General features: G+C 50.7%; 1 protein-coding gene across 1 annotated transcript in view; it reads right to left on the bottom strand.

The window, feature by feature from the left end:
• Positions 1-14,538: 14,538 nt before the first annotated feature.
• The window catches only part of LOC106818053, a 28,036-nt gene continuing 27,574 nt past the window's right edge, over positions 14,539-15,000 (bottom strand). The window contains exon 4 of the mRNA XM_014822776.1: positions 14,539-14,622. Within this exon, the coding sequence (XP_014678262.1) occupies positions 14,539-14,622 (84 nt within the window). The remainder of the gene's footprint in view (positions 14,623-15,000) is intronic.

Below are 15,000 nucleotides of genomic sequence, written 5' to 3'. Positions count from 1 at the left end.
CAGATAGCACTATAACATGTCATTACATGACTCTATCGTAATAAATAACGAGCTAAATCACATATTCTTCGTATATAATGAAAGTCGGTGGTAAAGAAACATGCATTAAGAGTACTGGTGTTCATGGTGTGCACGCGCAGCACATGATAAACCAGAACTGTGATAAACAATTTTAACATGTATAATATAATAAGAAGACCACGCAACAATTGCCTCCAATAATATGCACATGTAGTTTGTTATATGAAACGTTAGCATATGGCATGTGACACGATATTCAAAATCAACCAGAATTTAATTGGCACACGAAATATCACAAATTATTATATCTCAGGGATATAACCGTACTGCTGGCTGGCTATAATGCATTTTCAGGGAGATACCACTTTGTAAATCTCTGATGCAAGAATACAGCAATGTTCAGCCGAGTCCAAGATTACTAAAACATGACGGGATCTACACGTTTCCATGCATACTGCCGACTTAACTTGCTATTTCGAAGTGGACAATTTTTCGGAAACATGCGAGGGAGACATAAAGACCGATTCAACCTCGGGCCGTTACTTTCCCTCCGTTGGACACTCTCTCCCTCAATCGTGAGCAATTAAGTGCATAAAAATCTATGGAATAAATCTCAGACATAAACAACTGAAACAATAACATGAATGTCTCCGTTCAGTTAGAAGCATGCGATAAATTTCTATATCTAGTTGATAGGTGAAACGGCCACAGTATTTTGCCAAAGTAGAGATCCCACCATCCTTTTCTCTTGGTTTGCTCGCACACGACGGCTGATCTCTCTCTCCAACTTTTCCCGCTGATCTTCTAGAAGATCCTTCAGCCGCAGCAGACACGCGCTAGTAGGTCTTGTACTGCATACAGGTTGGGGATCCTCTAACATCGCTACCTTCCACGTATCGCCACCCTCCTGCTTTCCAACGACATTGAAGAGATTCACAGGTTCAGTTACCTCTCTTATAACAAAACAATATCTGCGGCGAGACTTCGCTTCTGCTGCAGCGACAACCATTTTGGGCGACACCACATTTTCTTGTGGGCTGTTCATCACATGGCTTCTGCGTATTGATGCGATGAGTGCCAACTCTTCTGTGTCGAGTGTAAATAGTGGCGAGCGCACAGGTTGAACCGCTCTACCACGATCAGGTGGCCTTGTCGCCTCTTCTGAGCGAACAAGGCTGGGTGAGCCAGCCTCTCCTGAGCGAACAAGACTGGGTGAGCCAGCCTCTCCTGAGCGAACAAGACTGGGTGAGCCAGTCTGGGTGAGCCAGCCTCTCCTGAGCGAACAAGACTGGGTGAGCCAGCCTCTCCTGAGCGAACAAGACTGGGTGAGCCAGATGTGGAACATGCCACCACACTGTATTTGTTGAGTTGCTGCTGCTGCTTCTTCTTTTTGGAGTGACTTTTCCCATTAAAGTGCTGAATTCCGTTCTCCACGCTTGTGAACGTACAGCCGCACAGAGCACAGTGCAATGCGATGTTGTTGTTGTAATTGTCGTTTGCTTGCATGTCACGCTCACGTATTTTCTTCTTGTGTTTCTCGCTATTCTGGTGTTGCTGCCAGGGGACGTCACCACTGAACACATTACTGCAGACGTCGCACGTATACATTGCGGCCTCGTGGAAGAATGCTATATGTTTTGGCTATGCTCTTTCTTTTTTGACTTTACCAGCTTTATCACAGAGAACCAATATACCTTAAAAAGAATGTCAAGAATGAACATTATTGTATTGTGCAGCTCTCGTGAACAACAACACTAACAAATACCAGGTACCACAATTCCACAAGTATCAGCTCCGTATCAGCTATAGTAAATTAGTAATAGTATATAGTATTAGAGCCACCGAATTAATAAATATATTATACACTGCACATGTAAGTGTAACTCAGGCTGAGAGGGTCTATGTCCCCCGGGGTACTGCCGGAACGTACCCTGGGTACGGTGGGGTATACCGGAACGTACCCTGGTACTATCTAATATGCCGGACTGTACCTCGCGCTACTGCCCACCTAGCGGCGAGCTCCTACCGGGTCGCCCTCTGCACGTCCTCAAGCGAAGCTAACCCTAATCCTAAGCCTACCTCCGACACTAATGCTACGGCGTAACGCATCATGAACTACGTGACCAGGGTACGTCTCCGCTGTATACCGGACCCGTACGCCAGGGGTAGCGTACGCAGTAACCTGGGGGACTAGACCTATGACTAATAGCGTCAATCGGCTCTACCTACAATTATCGTATGTGTCATTTCAGTTTCAGCCCAGGTCTAGCAGCCGGTACCCTAATCACTACCGTATAGTCTGTACTACACTACTAGGCTTATTATAGTCAGTGGCTGCTAGCCTCTAGTGACTATAGCCCCGCGCTAATAGTACTACTACTAGAGCTAAGTGGCTGTCAGTCACAGACTGAGACTCAGAGTGCGAAAAGACTCAGACATACGAAAAGACGCTAGCTATAGCGTTTAAAACTCCTGCTATTACCAACCAAGGAGCTAAATATATATTTATATATATACTTATATTTAGCTCCCTTGTTACCAACTAATCGTACGAGTACTCACTTTGCAGTTACGTAACATAGGTCCTACTCCTAAGTTACAAATTTAGTTCCGCTCTCAGTCTCAGTTTCGATTTCCTGCTACTAGAAAATAGAAATGGAGGATTATCATAGGATAAGGCTTTGATCACAACGTTACGTAACTAACACAAGTTACAACCAGCCTAGATACACGTCTACAACCAGCCAATCGCTGCTATCAACGTCAACGATGATGCAATCTCGTGCACGCGCGCGCAAGACGCGTGCGTGGTGAGTGGTGAGTGGTGGTGGCGCGGGGTGGTGATCTACATAGATAGTCTAGTCTAGTACCATAACCCGCGTAGCAGGTGCGCAGGCTACATGTTGAAAGCCCGTTATAATCATATATAGGCGTGTTTCATGTTGATAAATTGACGTCATATGCGACTGCGCAGTTAAGGTTGGCAGAGCGATTGCGTGATATTTGGTTATCGATCAAGCACAGCCGCACAGTTGTACACACGCCGCCCACTCATGCACGCACGTGTCGTGTGCACGCACGCACGAGACGGTGGTGGGTGCACGCCACGTCTAGTGCACATGCACCGCGGCACCCATGCACTGCACGCACGGCCGCACGTGGTAGTGCAAACAACGGACGGAGCAACGCCGACCGCCGTACGTGTAAGTGCACACGGCACGGCCACACACTCTGACGCCGGTTGTAGAGTGCAGCGCAGCGCACGCAGCGCACGCTGCAAGCACGTGCACACGCAAGCCCGACGCGCAGCCCGGGTACGCTTACGCACGGCACACACCCGACGTGTTGCACACGCGCGACACACGCAAGCACGGACCGGAGTTGTACGTGCCACGCACGCAGGCTGATGCAGCACGTGGTTACGTGCACACGCACCATGCCGCTACGTGTAGGGGAACATGCACGCTCGCCGCTAGCATGCACGCACCGTGTAGTGGCACACGCAGCGCACCCGCCGCACGAGTCTAACGTGCAACGCAAGTACGCTAGAGAGCAGATGTGTACGTGCATATGCAGGTACGCCACGCGACGTGGTACATCAAAGGTCCGCACCGCACGCCGCGCATGCCCACATAAGACGTGTCTGCCACGACGCACGGCGCATGACACGCGGTGTAGGTGCACGTTGACGCAGGACTGTATATGTGCATACGCCGCTCCCGAGCATGGTGTCGTGCACACGCACGCATATGCACGCAGTGTGAGGTAGGAATGCATGCACGCCGCAGTGTCGTGCCGTCCGCACGTATGCCGCACGGTGTACGGTGGGGCACACGCAGTGCACTCGAGCATGCAGCGCAGCGTGTACGTGAACGCCAGCACGCAGCGACGCAGCACGCGCACGCACGCAGTCTCGTGCCACTGCACGCCGACGCACGTGGCATGGACGCATGTGTACGTGGTAGCAGGTACGCGGCGCAGTGTACATCCAAACGCCGACGCACGGCGCATGCATTGTGACCTGCACACGCGCCGCAGCACGCATGCCCGCCAGGTGTACGTGCAGCGCACGTAGCGCGCGTATATGTGGCATAGCGCACGCTCGCACGCACGTGTACGTGCAACGACGCCTCAGTGTAGCGTGCAAAGCACACACGCATGGCAGCGCAAGGCACCGTGTTACGTGAACTGCACGCAGGGCAGGACGTGTACGTTAACAGCAGCAGCAGCAGCGGCACGTGTACGTGCAGACGAAGCGCAGCGCCGTCTGTGCCGTGTAAGTGCCACGCAACAGCAGTCACGAACGCACGTGTCGTACACACGCCGCAAGCAGTGTACGGTTTTTTTTGCTTTCCGCTGATTGTCTAACTGCAGCCGCTGATATTCATTGGCCGTGTATAGTATGGTTGCGTTGTTCGCCGCGGCCGCCCTGACAGGGCCGTTATCCCCGTCCTTTAGATTCGATGAACTAGGATAGCGTACGAGGCAGGCGTCCAAACACCCGAGCGCAGAGAGAGGGGGGGGGGTGTTCAGTCGTACCAGTTGGGTATACGGAGGGGGGGGGGTGAGTGGTACAGCGGAAGTGATCAGTAGTAGGCTACTGCAGGCCACGCCTGACATACAGACGCAACTAAAAGGCTTACGGAACGTCCAATAATTTGCTAAATGTCCTTCCGTTAGAGGAAAACACAGCGCACTATTAATATTTAATATAGGAGGAAACAAATGCACATAGCCAGAAACGACCAAAACCAGTGGCGTTCCACGTGCGTCTGCTGGCTACAGACACTAGAGTGGAACTCTCCAGCCGTATAGCGTCACGATTCTTCTCTCGTCCCTCCGTACACCTAGCTATGCCGTATGAGTTAACTTGCATTACGTTCACAAATAGTCTTACAATCCTAACAATATTCATACACGTACGATCTTTACCGAATTAAATATCTATATGTACATACACGTACACTACTAGCTACGCATAGCATGCAAGCTACATAGTACACATACTGGCTACATACTACACATACACGTACACTAGTAGTAGTAGTGTGGTAGTATACTACTACTAGATAGCCGTACGCGCACTACGAAGCACTTACAAATTACAGTACGCGGCGGTCAAGTAATTAAACATCGGAGCGCATTTCGAAACAAAGCTGCCGGCATGCACTATAGGCGTATCTCTTTTTTCGCGCGTTTTGCTTCCTTTCGGTTCTCCTTCCTATCATCGTCCTCGCGGCTAGGGCCATCTCCCGTTAATACACTGCAGCATCGATGCACGATTCAAAAGCAATCTGCTACTCCCCCCAACTTAAATATTGAAAAGCTCCTGCGCTCAATTTTATACTATCAATGGAAAAATAAAAATTAGAGATGACACTTGAACCACTAGAACACCGCATCATTTGTTAATACCATCGCGCTAAGAACGAGGGCGAACCGCCCCAGCGGTAAACATCACAAAGAATGCCGCAACAGTTTACAAATAACTGATCGGCGGCACGGGGCGCTTAGTGGGGCCAGGATAGGCGCGTTCCTCCGACGCGTCACGGGCGCGGTAGAACATTCTGGCGGTCGAGACGATCCTGTAGGCTCCTGGCCCGGGAACTGACACTTGCGAACGCTCTTGTCCGTAATTTCATCAGAGACTGTTCCTGTCTCCAGTCTCAGTCTCCAAAGTGCACTGTATTCACACGTCTGATTGAGTGTTCCACAAAGAGGGAAGAGTCCATGACCGAGGCGACAGGTGGCTTCGCTTTTTCGGACTGTGGTCTTCTGCCAGCCACCATCTGATCGTAAGTCAGTCGAGCAGCAATTACGTCGCCGGCGCTCGGATGCAACACGCAACCCGCTCCTCGGCGCGTCACCGCGGGCGATATCTGCGCAATCGCCAGCACTCGGAGGGCGTGACCCACCACCGCGTCCGATCTGCCAGATCGCAGTGCCATCCCCGTCCCTCGCTAACAATCTCGGGCGTGGCGTTGGAAAGAGGATGTCGTACCCCGCGAGTGTGGTCATGACTCGCAGGAGACTCAGCGAGGCGTCATGAATGCTTCGTCATTTCCTCCGTCCCGCAGACTCGTGCAGTGTTATTCACCAAGCTTCAGCTAGTTCGCTAGAGTGCCAACGTTATATCTCTTCTTCGGTTCCTTCCCGCTGCCACTCATCTTCTAGACGTAGTACGCGGGCGGCTGTCACTGCACCAGCGGCTACGCGTAACACTGCTCCCGGCATTGGCCAAGCCCGGTCGTCACGCGTACCTGCTCCATGGCTCCAACAGGCTTGTGCACCTCGACCGTCTCGTACTGCCATGCCGCTTTCCCCACTTTCATCTGCTTCGCTGTCGGCTTGGCGAGGGAGTCAAGTTCCGGGTGGGGGTCCGATGCGTCGCACCGCGTTCGACGCTCACCATTCGCGTGCGCGGTCGGCCAGCTCTTTGGGTCAACAGGCATCGACTCAGCCCCAGCAGTTCCTTGTTCTGCGCCCTCCACTTCTGTTCCTTCTTCATGTCTGCATCGCGTTTGGGCGGGGCTAACCGGTTGGCCTCTCAGCTTTTTTTTTTTTTTTTTTTTTTTTTCCCATCTAGGAGTTCGCCCTCGGGGGCACGGTCCTTCCTTCGGCGGTCCCTGTTCGCGTCGCCTGGATCCATCTAGCGGAACCCCCGGTCTTTCAGGACGAGGGTACGGGCCCGGTCTCAGGCCGGGCCTAACTTCAGCATATTCGGGGGGTAAAAGTCCACACCCAGGTGTTGGTCGTCAGGGGCCGTGTTTGACGCGCTTGTCGTAGGTTGCCTTCGGCGTTCCGGCCGCACGACCGAGGTTCATTGACTACGTCGCTCATAGGGTCACGGGTGGCGCCGCATACCCACTCACGTGTACTCGTTGGGGCACGCCGGATGTCTCTCTATCCTCCACTACGACTCACGTGGCTCGTCGCACCCACTCACGTATTCTGCCGCTGCGCGGTGGCTCCGCATCCGCCGTTAAGCTGGACCATGCGTGCTACCAGGGCGGGCTCGTCGGCGTCTCTTCAGTTGAGGCAGATCTGTCTGAGGTCACATCATGGCATTGATGAGTCGTCCAGCGCCTGCTCTGCTTCGACGATGGTTGCCTCGCTCGAGCTCGGGGGGTTCTGCTTCTCTCGAGCAGGAACAGCTCTCTCCACTCGGCGAGTCTCGCTACAGCGCTCTAGCGCGCCTCCTTCTCGCGACGGAGAGATTTCTCTCTGCTGGCAGCTCTCAGCGCTGTCACCGCGGCTTCCCGATCTCGCTCAGTCTTCTCTGCGGCGGCGGACAGCGCAGGCGCTTCTTCTCACTCAGCTCCTTCTGCAGGCGGAAGCGAGGCTCTTTCTCGCTCAGATTCTTCTGCACGGCAGGCAGCCGAAAGGCTTCGTTCTCGCGTCAGATTCTTCTGCAGACAGGACAGCGGGCTTCTTTTCCGCTACAGCTTGCTTCTGCCACGCGACGGAAAGCGAGGTCTCTTCTCACTCAGCTTCTTCTGCAGGCCCGACGAGCGAGGCTTCTTTTCTGCAGCACTTATCTACTAGAAGACAGGCTCGGAGACTCCTGCCATGTCGTGCAGCGTGCTTCGACAGGTGCCGCCACCGTGGTGGCACCTCAACAGCCGATTCGTCTGTGCACTTGGACAAGATTGATCGCTCTCATAATACGAGGCGTGAGGAGCGGAAGGTGGTGGAGGTGAGCTCTCTGCATCCGAAACTGCCTTCGCGTCACGCATGCCTGTACCCACCTTACGCTTTCTTGCCTTTCTTCTTTGCCTCTGAAACTCGGCCAGCAGCTCACGACCGCGGCTTGCCAAACTTTCGTTTCTGGCTCCTCGTGTCCCATCTCTGAACACTCTCTCTCGAAACTTCACCAGCAGCTCACGACGGGCTGCAACGTTTTCGTTTTCGCTCTGTGTCCTATTTTAACATGTACTTCTTGAAACTTCGCCAGTATCTTCTTCTCTTCCCCTCATTGCTCGCGGAGGGATGGCGTCTGTTGGTCATGCCAAAGCAACGCCTGCATCTCCAACTCGGCGCCACTGTGTCTGGCAGGGTGTCGTTCGTCGTCCTCGCGCACCACGTCGCAATCCTAGGTCACGGCACGCAATGTACGTTTTTCCTCTCCGCCTGATTAGTCTAACAGCCAGACTCGGACTACGTACCATTGGCGGTGTATAGTAATCGTTTGCCGTTGTCGCGCCCGCGCACCCTGACAGGCCTTACTGCCCGTCCTTTACTAGATTCGTCACTAGGATCGCAGACGAGGCAGAGGCAGTACACACCGAGCGGGCCGAGAGAGGGGGGGGGATGTTCCAGTCGTCCAGTGAGATATACGGAGGGGGGGGGTGGGGTGGCTGGTCACCGAAGTGATAAGTAAAGTAGGCAGGTAACTGAGCGCAGCCTGTGAGCTCACACGCAAACTAAAATCGCTGTACGAACGTAACGATAATTGCTAAAGTCATTCCGTAGAGGGGAAAACAGCACGCATTATAATATTAATATAGTGAGAAACAAATGACAATAGCAGAGAACGACAAACTACAGTGGCGTTCCACATGCAGTCTGCGATGGCGTAGCACCGTAGAGGTGGAACTCTCCACGCGTATAGCGTCAGATTCTTCTGTCATCTCCTCCGTAACGCTACGCTAGCGTATAGTAACTTGCATTACGTTCACTAAGTCCTATAAATCCTACAATATTCCATAAGCAGTACGATGTTACCGATAATATCTATCATGTACATACCACGTAACTGATAGCTACAGATACATGCAGCTACATACGTACAATTACTGGCTATACGTAACATACCACGTACATAGTACGATAGTAGTGGTGGTGTACTAGCTACTATATAGTACGTACGCGCACTACGAAGCCTACATTACAGTACCACGGTCAAGTTTAATCGGGAGCTTTAAGACACAACTGGCGCCACTCACTATCAGCGTATTCTTTTTCGCGGCGTTTTCTTGCCTTTGTTTCAATTCGCTATAATCGTCTCCCGGCTAGGCGGCGCATCTCCCGTGAAACTAAACTGCACATCGATGCAACGTCTAAAGGCGAATCTTACACACGTGTATTGACGCACGCACTGCGTGCAGCGCACAAATGCACGCAGTGTCGCAAGCACGCAGCGGTATAGCGTGCACGGGTCACACGCATGCGCACGCACGCCGCATGCACGCCGTTTATCGTATCACGCCCGACGCATCTGACGAGGTGTGTCGTGACACGCACGCACGGCGGCACGTGATAGTTGCACATGGCATGCTACGCGTGTATGTACACCACGCCGTGCGCACGCAACGACACTCATGCACAACTGGGTGTTCAGCACGCGAGGCCCAGCACACGGAATGCAGCGCACGTGTACGTGCCGACGCACGCACCGACGCACGCATGCACGCACGTGTAGCGTGGCACAGCAGACGCACGCACGTGTAAGTTCAGCGCACGCACCGCATGCACGCCGCATCGGGCCGGTGTAGTGCAACACGGCAACGCACGTGCAACAGCGTGTAGTGGTATAAGTAACAGCGCTTTTCTATCAGAAATGTGGTCATATGCATCTGTAATGTCAAGCAGCACCTTTCGGTCTTCTGGCAACCCTGCACATAAGAAAGTACACTTGACCATGATATATGACGTCAGTGACTCTGTATATATTATATATATATATTGTATAGTGTATATATATACTATATATATCACTCCCAGTAGTGTCCCCGTGGACCGCCTCTAACAATAACTCTCAAAGAATGAGAAAATATAAGGTTTTGCTCTAAAAGAGTCATGTACACCGACCCCCCCCCCCTCCCGAGCCAGGAGTACATTCTGATGTGGTGTTGTTAAATTTCACTGTCTGGTTTCTGCCAGTTTATTTGCCATTTTAAACAGTGTTATAGAGTAGGCCTATGTGTCAAATCCTATTTGTTTTAGTTTTTGAAGCATTGCTTTGTGAGATATAGGCTGTCAAAAGCTTTGCTTAGGTCAAGAAATGCAGTGGCCACAAATAAAAAATAAATAATAAAATTTGTTATTGTCAAAATGGTACCTCCAGGTCTCTGTAGTAGTGATGAGTGTGTCAGTGGTACTGTGGCTTTTTCGAAATCCAAATTGCTTTTTGTATTTTGAAAAAAATCACAGTAGGCCTACCACTGGCGCACTTTATATTAGGTTCTCATGCAATCTGTATTCTTCAAAGGAGTGCAAATTATTCATTTGTACACAAATAGTGTGTGTACTGTGGGGTTCCTTTGGGCATTACCTCTGCACATGTATGTATGTTCATGTGTAGGCCTATATTATGTGTGCATATCATGTATTATTTGTATGTATGTGTGCGTTCGTGCATGCGTGCGTGCGTGCGGTGGGGGGAGGGTGCGACAATTCCACGGGTCGCTGTGCGCGCGTGAAACGCAGCGCCGTATGGAGGGAAATCGAACGTCGCTGGTTGCAGTTCACGCCCGGCTGGGGACGCTCGCGTGCTGTCTCGTGCTTAACAACCATCCTTAACCTAGGGGTGACTTGTCTGTTCGTAGAAAACTGGTTTGTGCACGTGCCAGCTAGCGCCAGATAATTGTGTATGAAATAAGTAATAGTGCTACATGTAAAATTATATATATATATAAAGAGTATTCTATCGGCGGGTTGGGGTGGGGGGCTAGTGATCTAATATGCTACCTGCCCTAAATCTAATACCCCCGTCACACCGGGGTGGCGTCCTTACTGCGCTTCTACGGCGACGGAAAATGGGCACAGAGCGCGCCAAGGTCGCCATAAGCGCGGTATAAGCGTGGTGGAAACGCCAGACATCGCGCTGTGGTCGCCATGGTCGCCAATGATCGCCAATGATCGCCGAGTCACGGCGTTTGTTTTGAGCATGTTCAAAACAAACGCCAAGGTTCGGCGATCTGACCTGGAACGCGGTAAGAACGCGGTGGGGTCACGAAGGTCGTGAGACAAGCGCCGTAACATCTCCATAAACGCCGTACAAGCGCCGTAACATCTCCATAAACGCCGTACACGCGCAGTACACGCGTAGCAAAGACGCTGCGAAAATGGTAACATTTGCAACGGCGACTTCATGGCGTCAGTGTGTCTGTCGTCTTCATCGCGTGTATGTCGTGTTCATCATCATTGCAGAAGATATCCGCCAAGGTTCGGCGATCTGACCTGGAACGCGGTAAGAACGCGGTGGGTTCGCGTTTGTCGGCGACCTTGTACATTTTCTGGTCGCCGTACGGTCGCGGATGGTCGCGGATGGTCGCGGATGGTCGCCGTCCGGTGTGACGGGGGTATAAGTGTTTGCTCAGATACTGAGTAAAATAATTGCGCTGATCTTATGTGGATGAATTAATCTTGTCTTGGGATAGGTTTGATGTAGGAGAGCAGGGAGAAGAGGCGGAGGAGGATGTGGAGGAGGATGAGGAGGACAAAATGGAAGCAGTAGGTGATTGGGAGAAAATAAGCAGAGAAAGAATGTTAAATGTTAAGGGGAGGACGAATTAATCTCGGTAAGTGATATGCTTTGTAACTTGGTAGTATGACGTGTCTGGTGTGACCTTGTAAACAACCGTGATCACGTCGGGTGAAATAGTGCGATTCTTGTGGGTGCGTGCGTGCGTGAATGCATGTGTGCGTGCATGCGTGTGTGGATAGTGTGACATTGTAGACAGATGAAGGGCAGACTACCGCAGTGTGTGTATGATTTGCTTAAAAATGACAACGCGACTTAATGCAACAGCAGCGGTTAACAATAGCTTAACATAAATATAACCGAACCACCTGCACGATAAAGACGCGAAACGTATTGGTCCAGCTCGTGTCTGCTTTATAGTGGAGGGTTTGTGAAGGAAGATGACCCAGTGCTTATTGTCGGCTTTAGCACGCACACGCTCGCGTTGCCTGTTAGGTTGGTGTAGTGGTCGATGGCCGTGGTACAAAATCAAGCAAGATGCAGTCGTAGCGCATAGCTCAAAATAAATAGTCACACGTCTAAATTATGGAAGGTGAATCCGCTGTAACGTGCATGTAGTCATTGTAATAATGGTGCTGAGCTTTTACATGTGCGCGTGATGCATCCTAGATGTAAAGCTGTGAGACTGTGTACTTGAATATGTAACCTCCCATTACTTGTTAGTAAAATTTTCTATTATCATGGCACCATCGGTATTTGAATGCATGCCTGCGCGTTGTGGCAGGGATGCGACCTTCGGTGACTATGGTCCGTGCAGTAAATTCTATTGCCAAGTATTGTGGAGTCCTAGCTATAGAAATAATGATATCGCCTTTGCGTTATTTTCGCCTAATTTTGTTGGTATCTGTTATACCAAGTGTCTGTCTAAGACGATAGCAGTAATTTTCAGTGTACATTGTAGCATATATGGTATATATAGTTACATTGTAGTATATATACCGTATAGATAGATTCGAGTGCCCGCACTAAAATAACTTCCAGGTGATGCCAGCACTATGCATACACGCTGCCCTAGTGGCATCTTTATGATACTCTTCTATGAATCTCCGGCACTCATGGTCACAGGGTATGCGGAAGATTAATGTCTTCAGTGGATACTTGGTGAAACGACGTTGACCTTGGCAACTGTGAGAGTAGTGCAGCTCACGAAAACGTGCTCGTTACTTACGTTGTCAATGTCGATGGGAATCTCGAACTGCGATGCAGAATCTCCGAAGTCTTGCGAGCGAAATCGGTTCTATATGCTGTCGTGCTCGGGCCGCGGCGCAGCTAGGGGTCGGTCACTTGATGCTGTGTGGACACGTAAACACTGATGGATTTGTTTTGATGAAGCCAGTTTTGATGTGATGTGAAGAGGTAACATGCATCCGATGCTACAGTGGATGTAGCACTGGGTGCTGCAGGGATCCGTGGCGGATGTGCAGGGATCCATGGCGGAAGCTGCAGGGATCTGTGGCGAAAGCTGCAGGGATCTGTGGCGGATGCTGCAGGGATCTGTGGTGGATGCTGCAGGGATCTGTGGCGGATGCTGCAGGGATCTGTGGCGGAAGCTGCAGGGATCTGTGGCGGATGCTGCAAGGATCTGTGGCGGATGCTGCAAGAATCAGTGGTGGATGCTGCAGGGATCTGTGGTAGATGCTGCAGAGATCTGTGGCGGAAGCTGCAGGGATCTGTGGCGGAAGCTGCGGGGATCTGTAGTGGATGCTGCAGGGATCTGTGGCGGAAGCTGCAGGGATCTGTGGCGGTTGCTGCAAGAATATGTGGCGGAAGCTGCAGGGATCTGTGGCGGTTGCTGCAAGGATATGTGGCGGAAGCTGCAGGGATCTGTGGCGGTTGCTGCGGGGATCTGTGGTAGATACTGCAGGGATCTGTTGTGGATGCTGCGGTGGGTGCTGGGCAGACGTTACTTGCTTGCCACGAAATCGGCTTCGTTAGTGGTAATTTTATATCCCGTATGTAAATATTTCATGTTGACCCGTCGTTCCTGTTCGTTGTTCTCTAAAGCGAATGCAATTAAAAAGCATATAAAAACATGACTCGTGTTCGACTTTTTTGCTTTCGTATGAGCACACGGCTTGACGTGAGTAGGATCAGAAAGTGATGTCATGTAGGGATGGCTGAGGCAGAGGAGAGCTGCACACGCTAATCAAAGAAGTCGGATGAATTCCCGAGATTCTAACGGTATTGATCGAGAGGATGCTCTCTCTATTCGCGCATGTTGACTGAGCAAATGTTGTCAGGTAGTGTTAAGTTTGTTCAGCGGTACATCGTTTACAGGGTTGTTTGTCTCCTTGCTTGCTACAGGGGCCATGCAACAGAAACCTTCCGCAAATCGTTCACCGTTGCACTGTTTCGTCTCTGGAAAAGGCCTTTTTTAAATATTTTTTCTGTAAAATTTGGCACTAGAGTGCACTAATTTGCATTATGCACGCAAGTTAGATGCCTCGTGGACGTCTAGAAGACATTAGGAGTAAAATTAGGCTTGTCGTGTGATTGTGCCATTCCGTCAAGTGGCGTATATCCATGGTCACCGGTCGGCCATTTTTGTGTTTGAAACGGGATCCGACTACTCTGTATAAAGTGCACATCATTGAGCTGGCAGAAGTTTTGAGTGAAATATAGAGCTTGAATCTGTGGTTTACTGAAAAAATATAGTTGGGGTTCATATAAGAAATATATGACCGGACGCATAGCCTGGGAGCTGGGCGTCCGGTAACCGGACGCGTAGCCACGGGCAGAGACACGGCCTTTTAATTAATTTCGGTTCGATGCTTATTCAGGCCTGCTGCCTATGGACGCCTTCTAAGTGCTATTGTACACATAGAAATAATATAGGTATATATAACATAGGTATAGGTAAATGATATATACGTATATATATATCTATTGTTGTACACCGCCTACATCGAGTTGCAGTCGTAACATCGCGGAGGCGACGTCGTGCGCATGCGCGCCACTATCCAATCACGTTTCGACCATATCGCCAGCATTAATTCACGAAACCTCTGAGAATGCATGAACTATTACTGTTGTTATCTCGGCGGTGGTGTAGCGACGACGCGTGTGAGACGACGGTTCAATCGCTCGGTCTGTATACACGATCGTTTCTCGATATTCTGTGCTGCGGCGCGCATCCGACAAACAAAGCACCAAGGTAAACCACTAGAAACTACAGATGACGGCATAGCAGTGACGATCTCTTTCTCTCTCTCTCGCTCTCTCTCTCTCTCTCTCTCTCTCTCTCTCCCTCTCTTTCTCTCTCTCTTTCTTTCTCGTTCTTTCTCTTTCTTTCTTTCTCTCTCTCTCTCTCTCTGTTTCTCTCCCTCTCTTTCTCTCTCTCTTTCTTTCTCGTTCTTTCTCTTTCTTTCTTTCTCTCTCTCTCTCTCTCTGTTTCTGTCTTCTCTCTGTTTCTCTTCTCTTTCTTTCTCTTTCTTTCTCTCTCTCTTTCTCTTACTCTCTCTCTCTCTCTTTCTCTTTCTCTCTCTCTCTCTCTT

Source organism: Priapulus caudatus, unplaced genomic scaffold, assembly GCF_000485595.1.
Source record: "Priapulus caudatus unplaced genomic scaffold, Priapulus_caudatus-5.0.1 Scaffold36, whole genome shotgun sequence".
Classification (NCBI taxonomy): Eukaryota; Metazoa; Priapulida; class Priapulimorpha; order Priapulimorphida; family Priapulidae; genus Priapulus; species Priapulus caudatus.
Note: the sequence above shows the minus strand (reverse complement) of the source record. Positions and strands in the feature narration are given on the sequence as shown.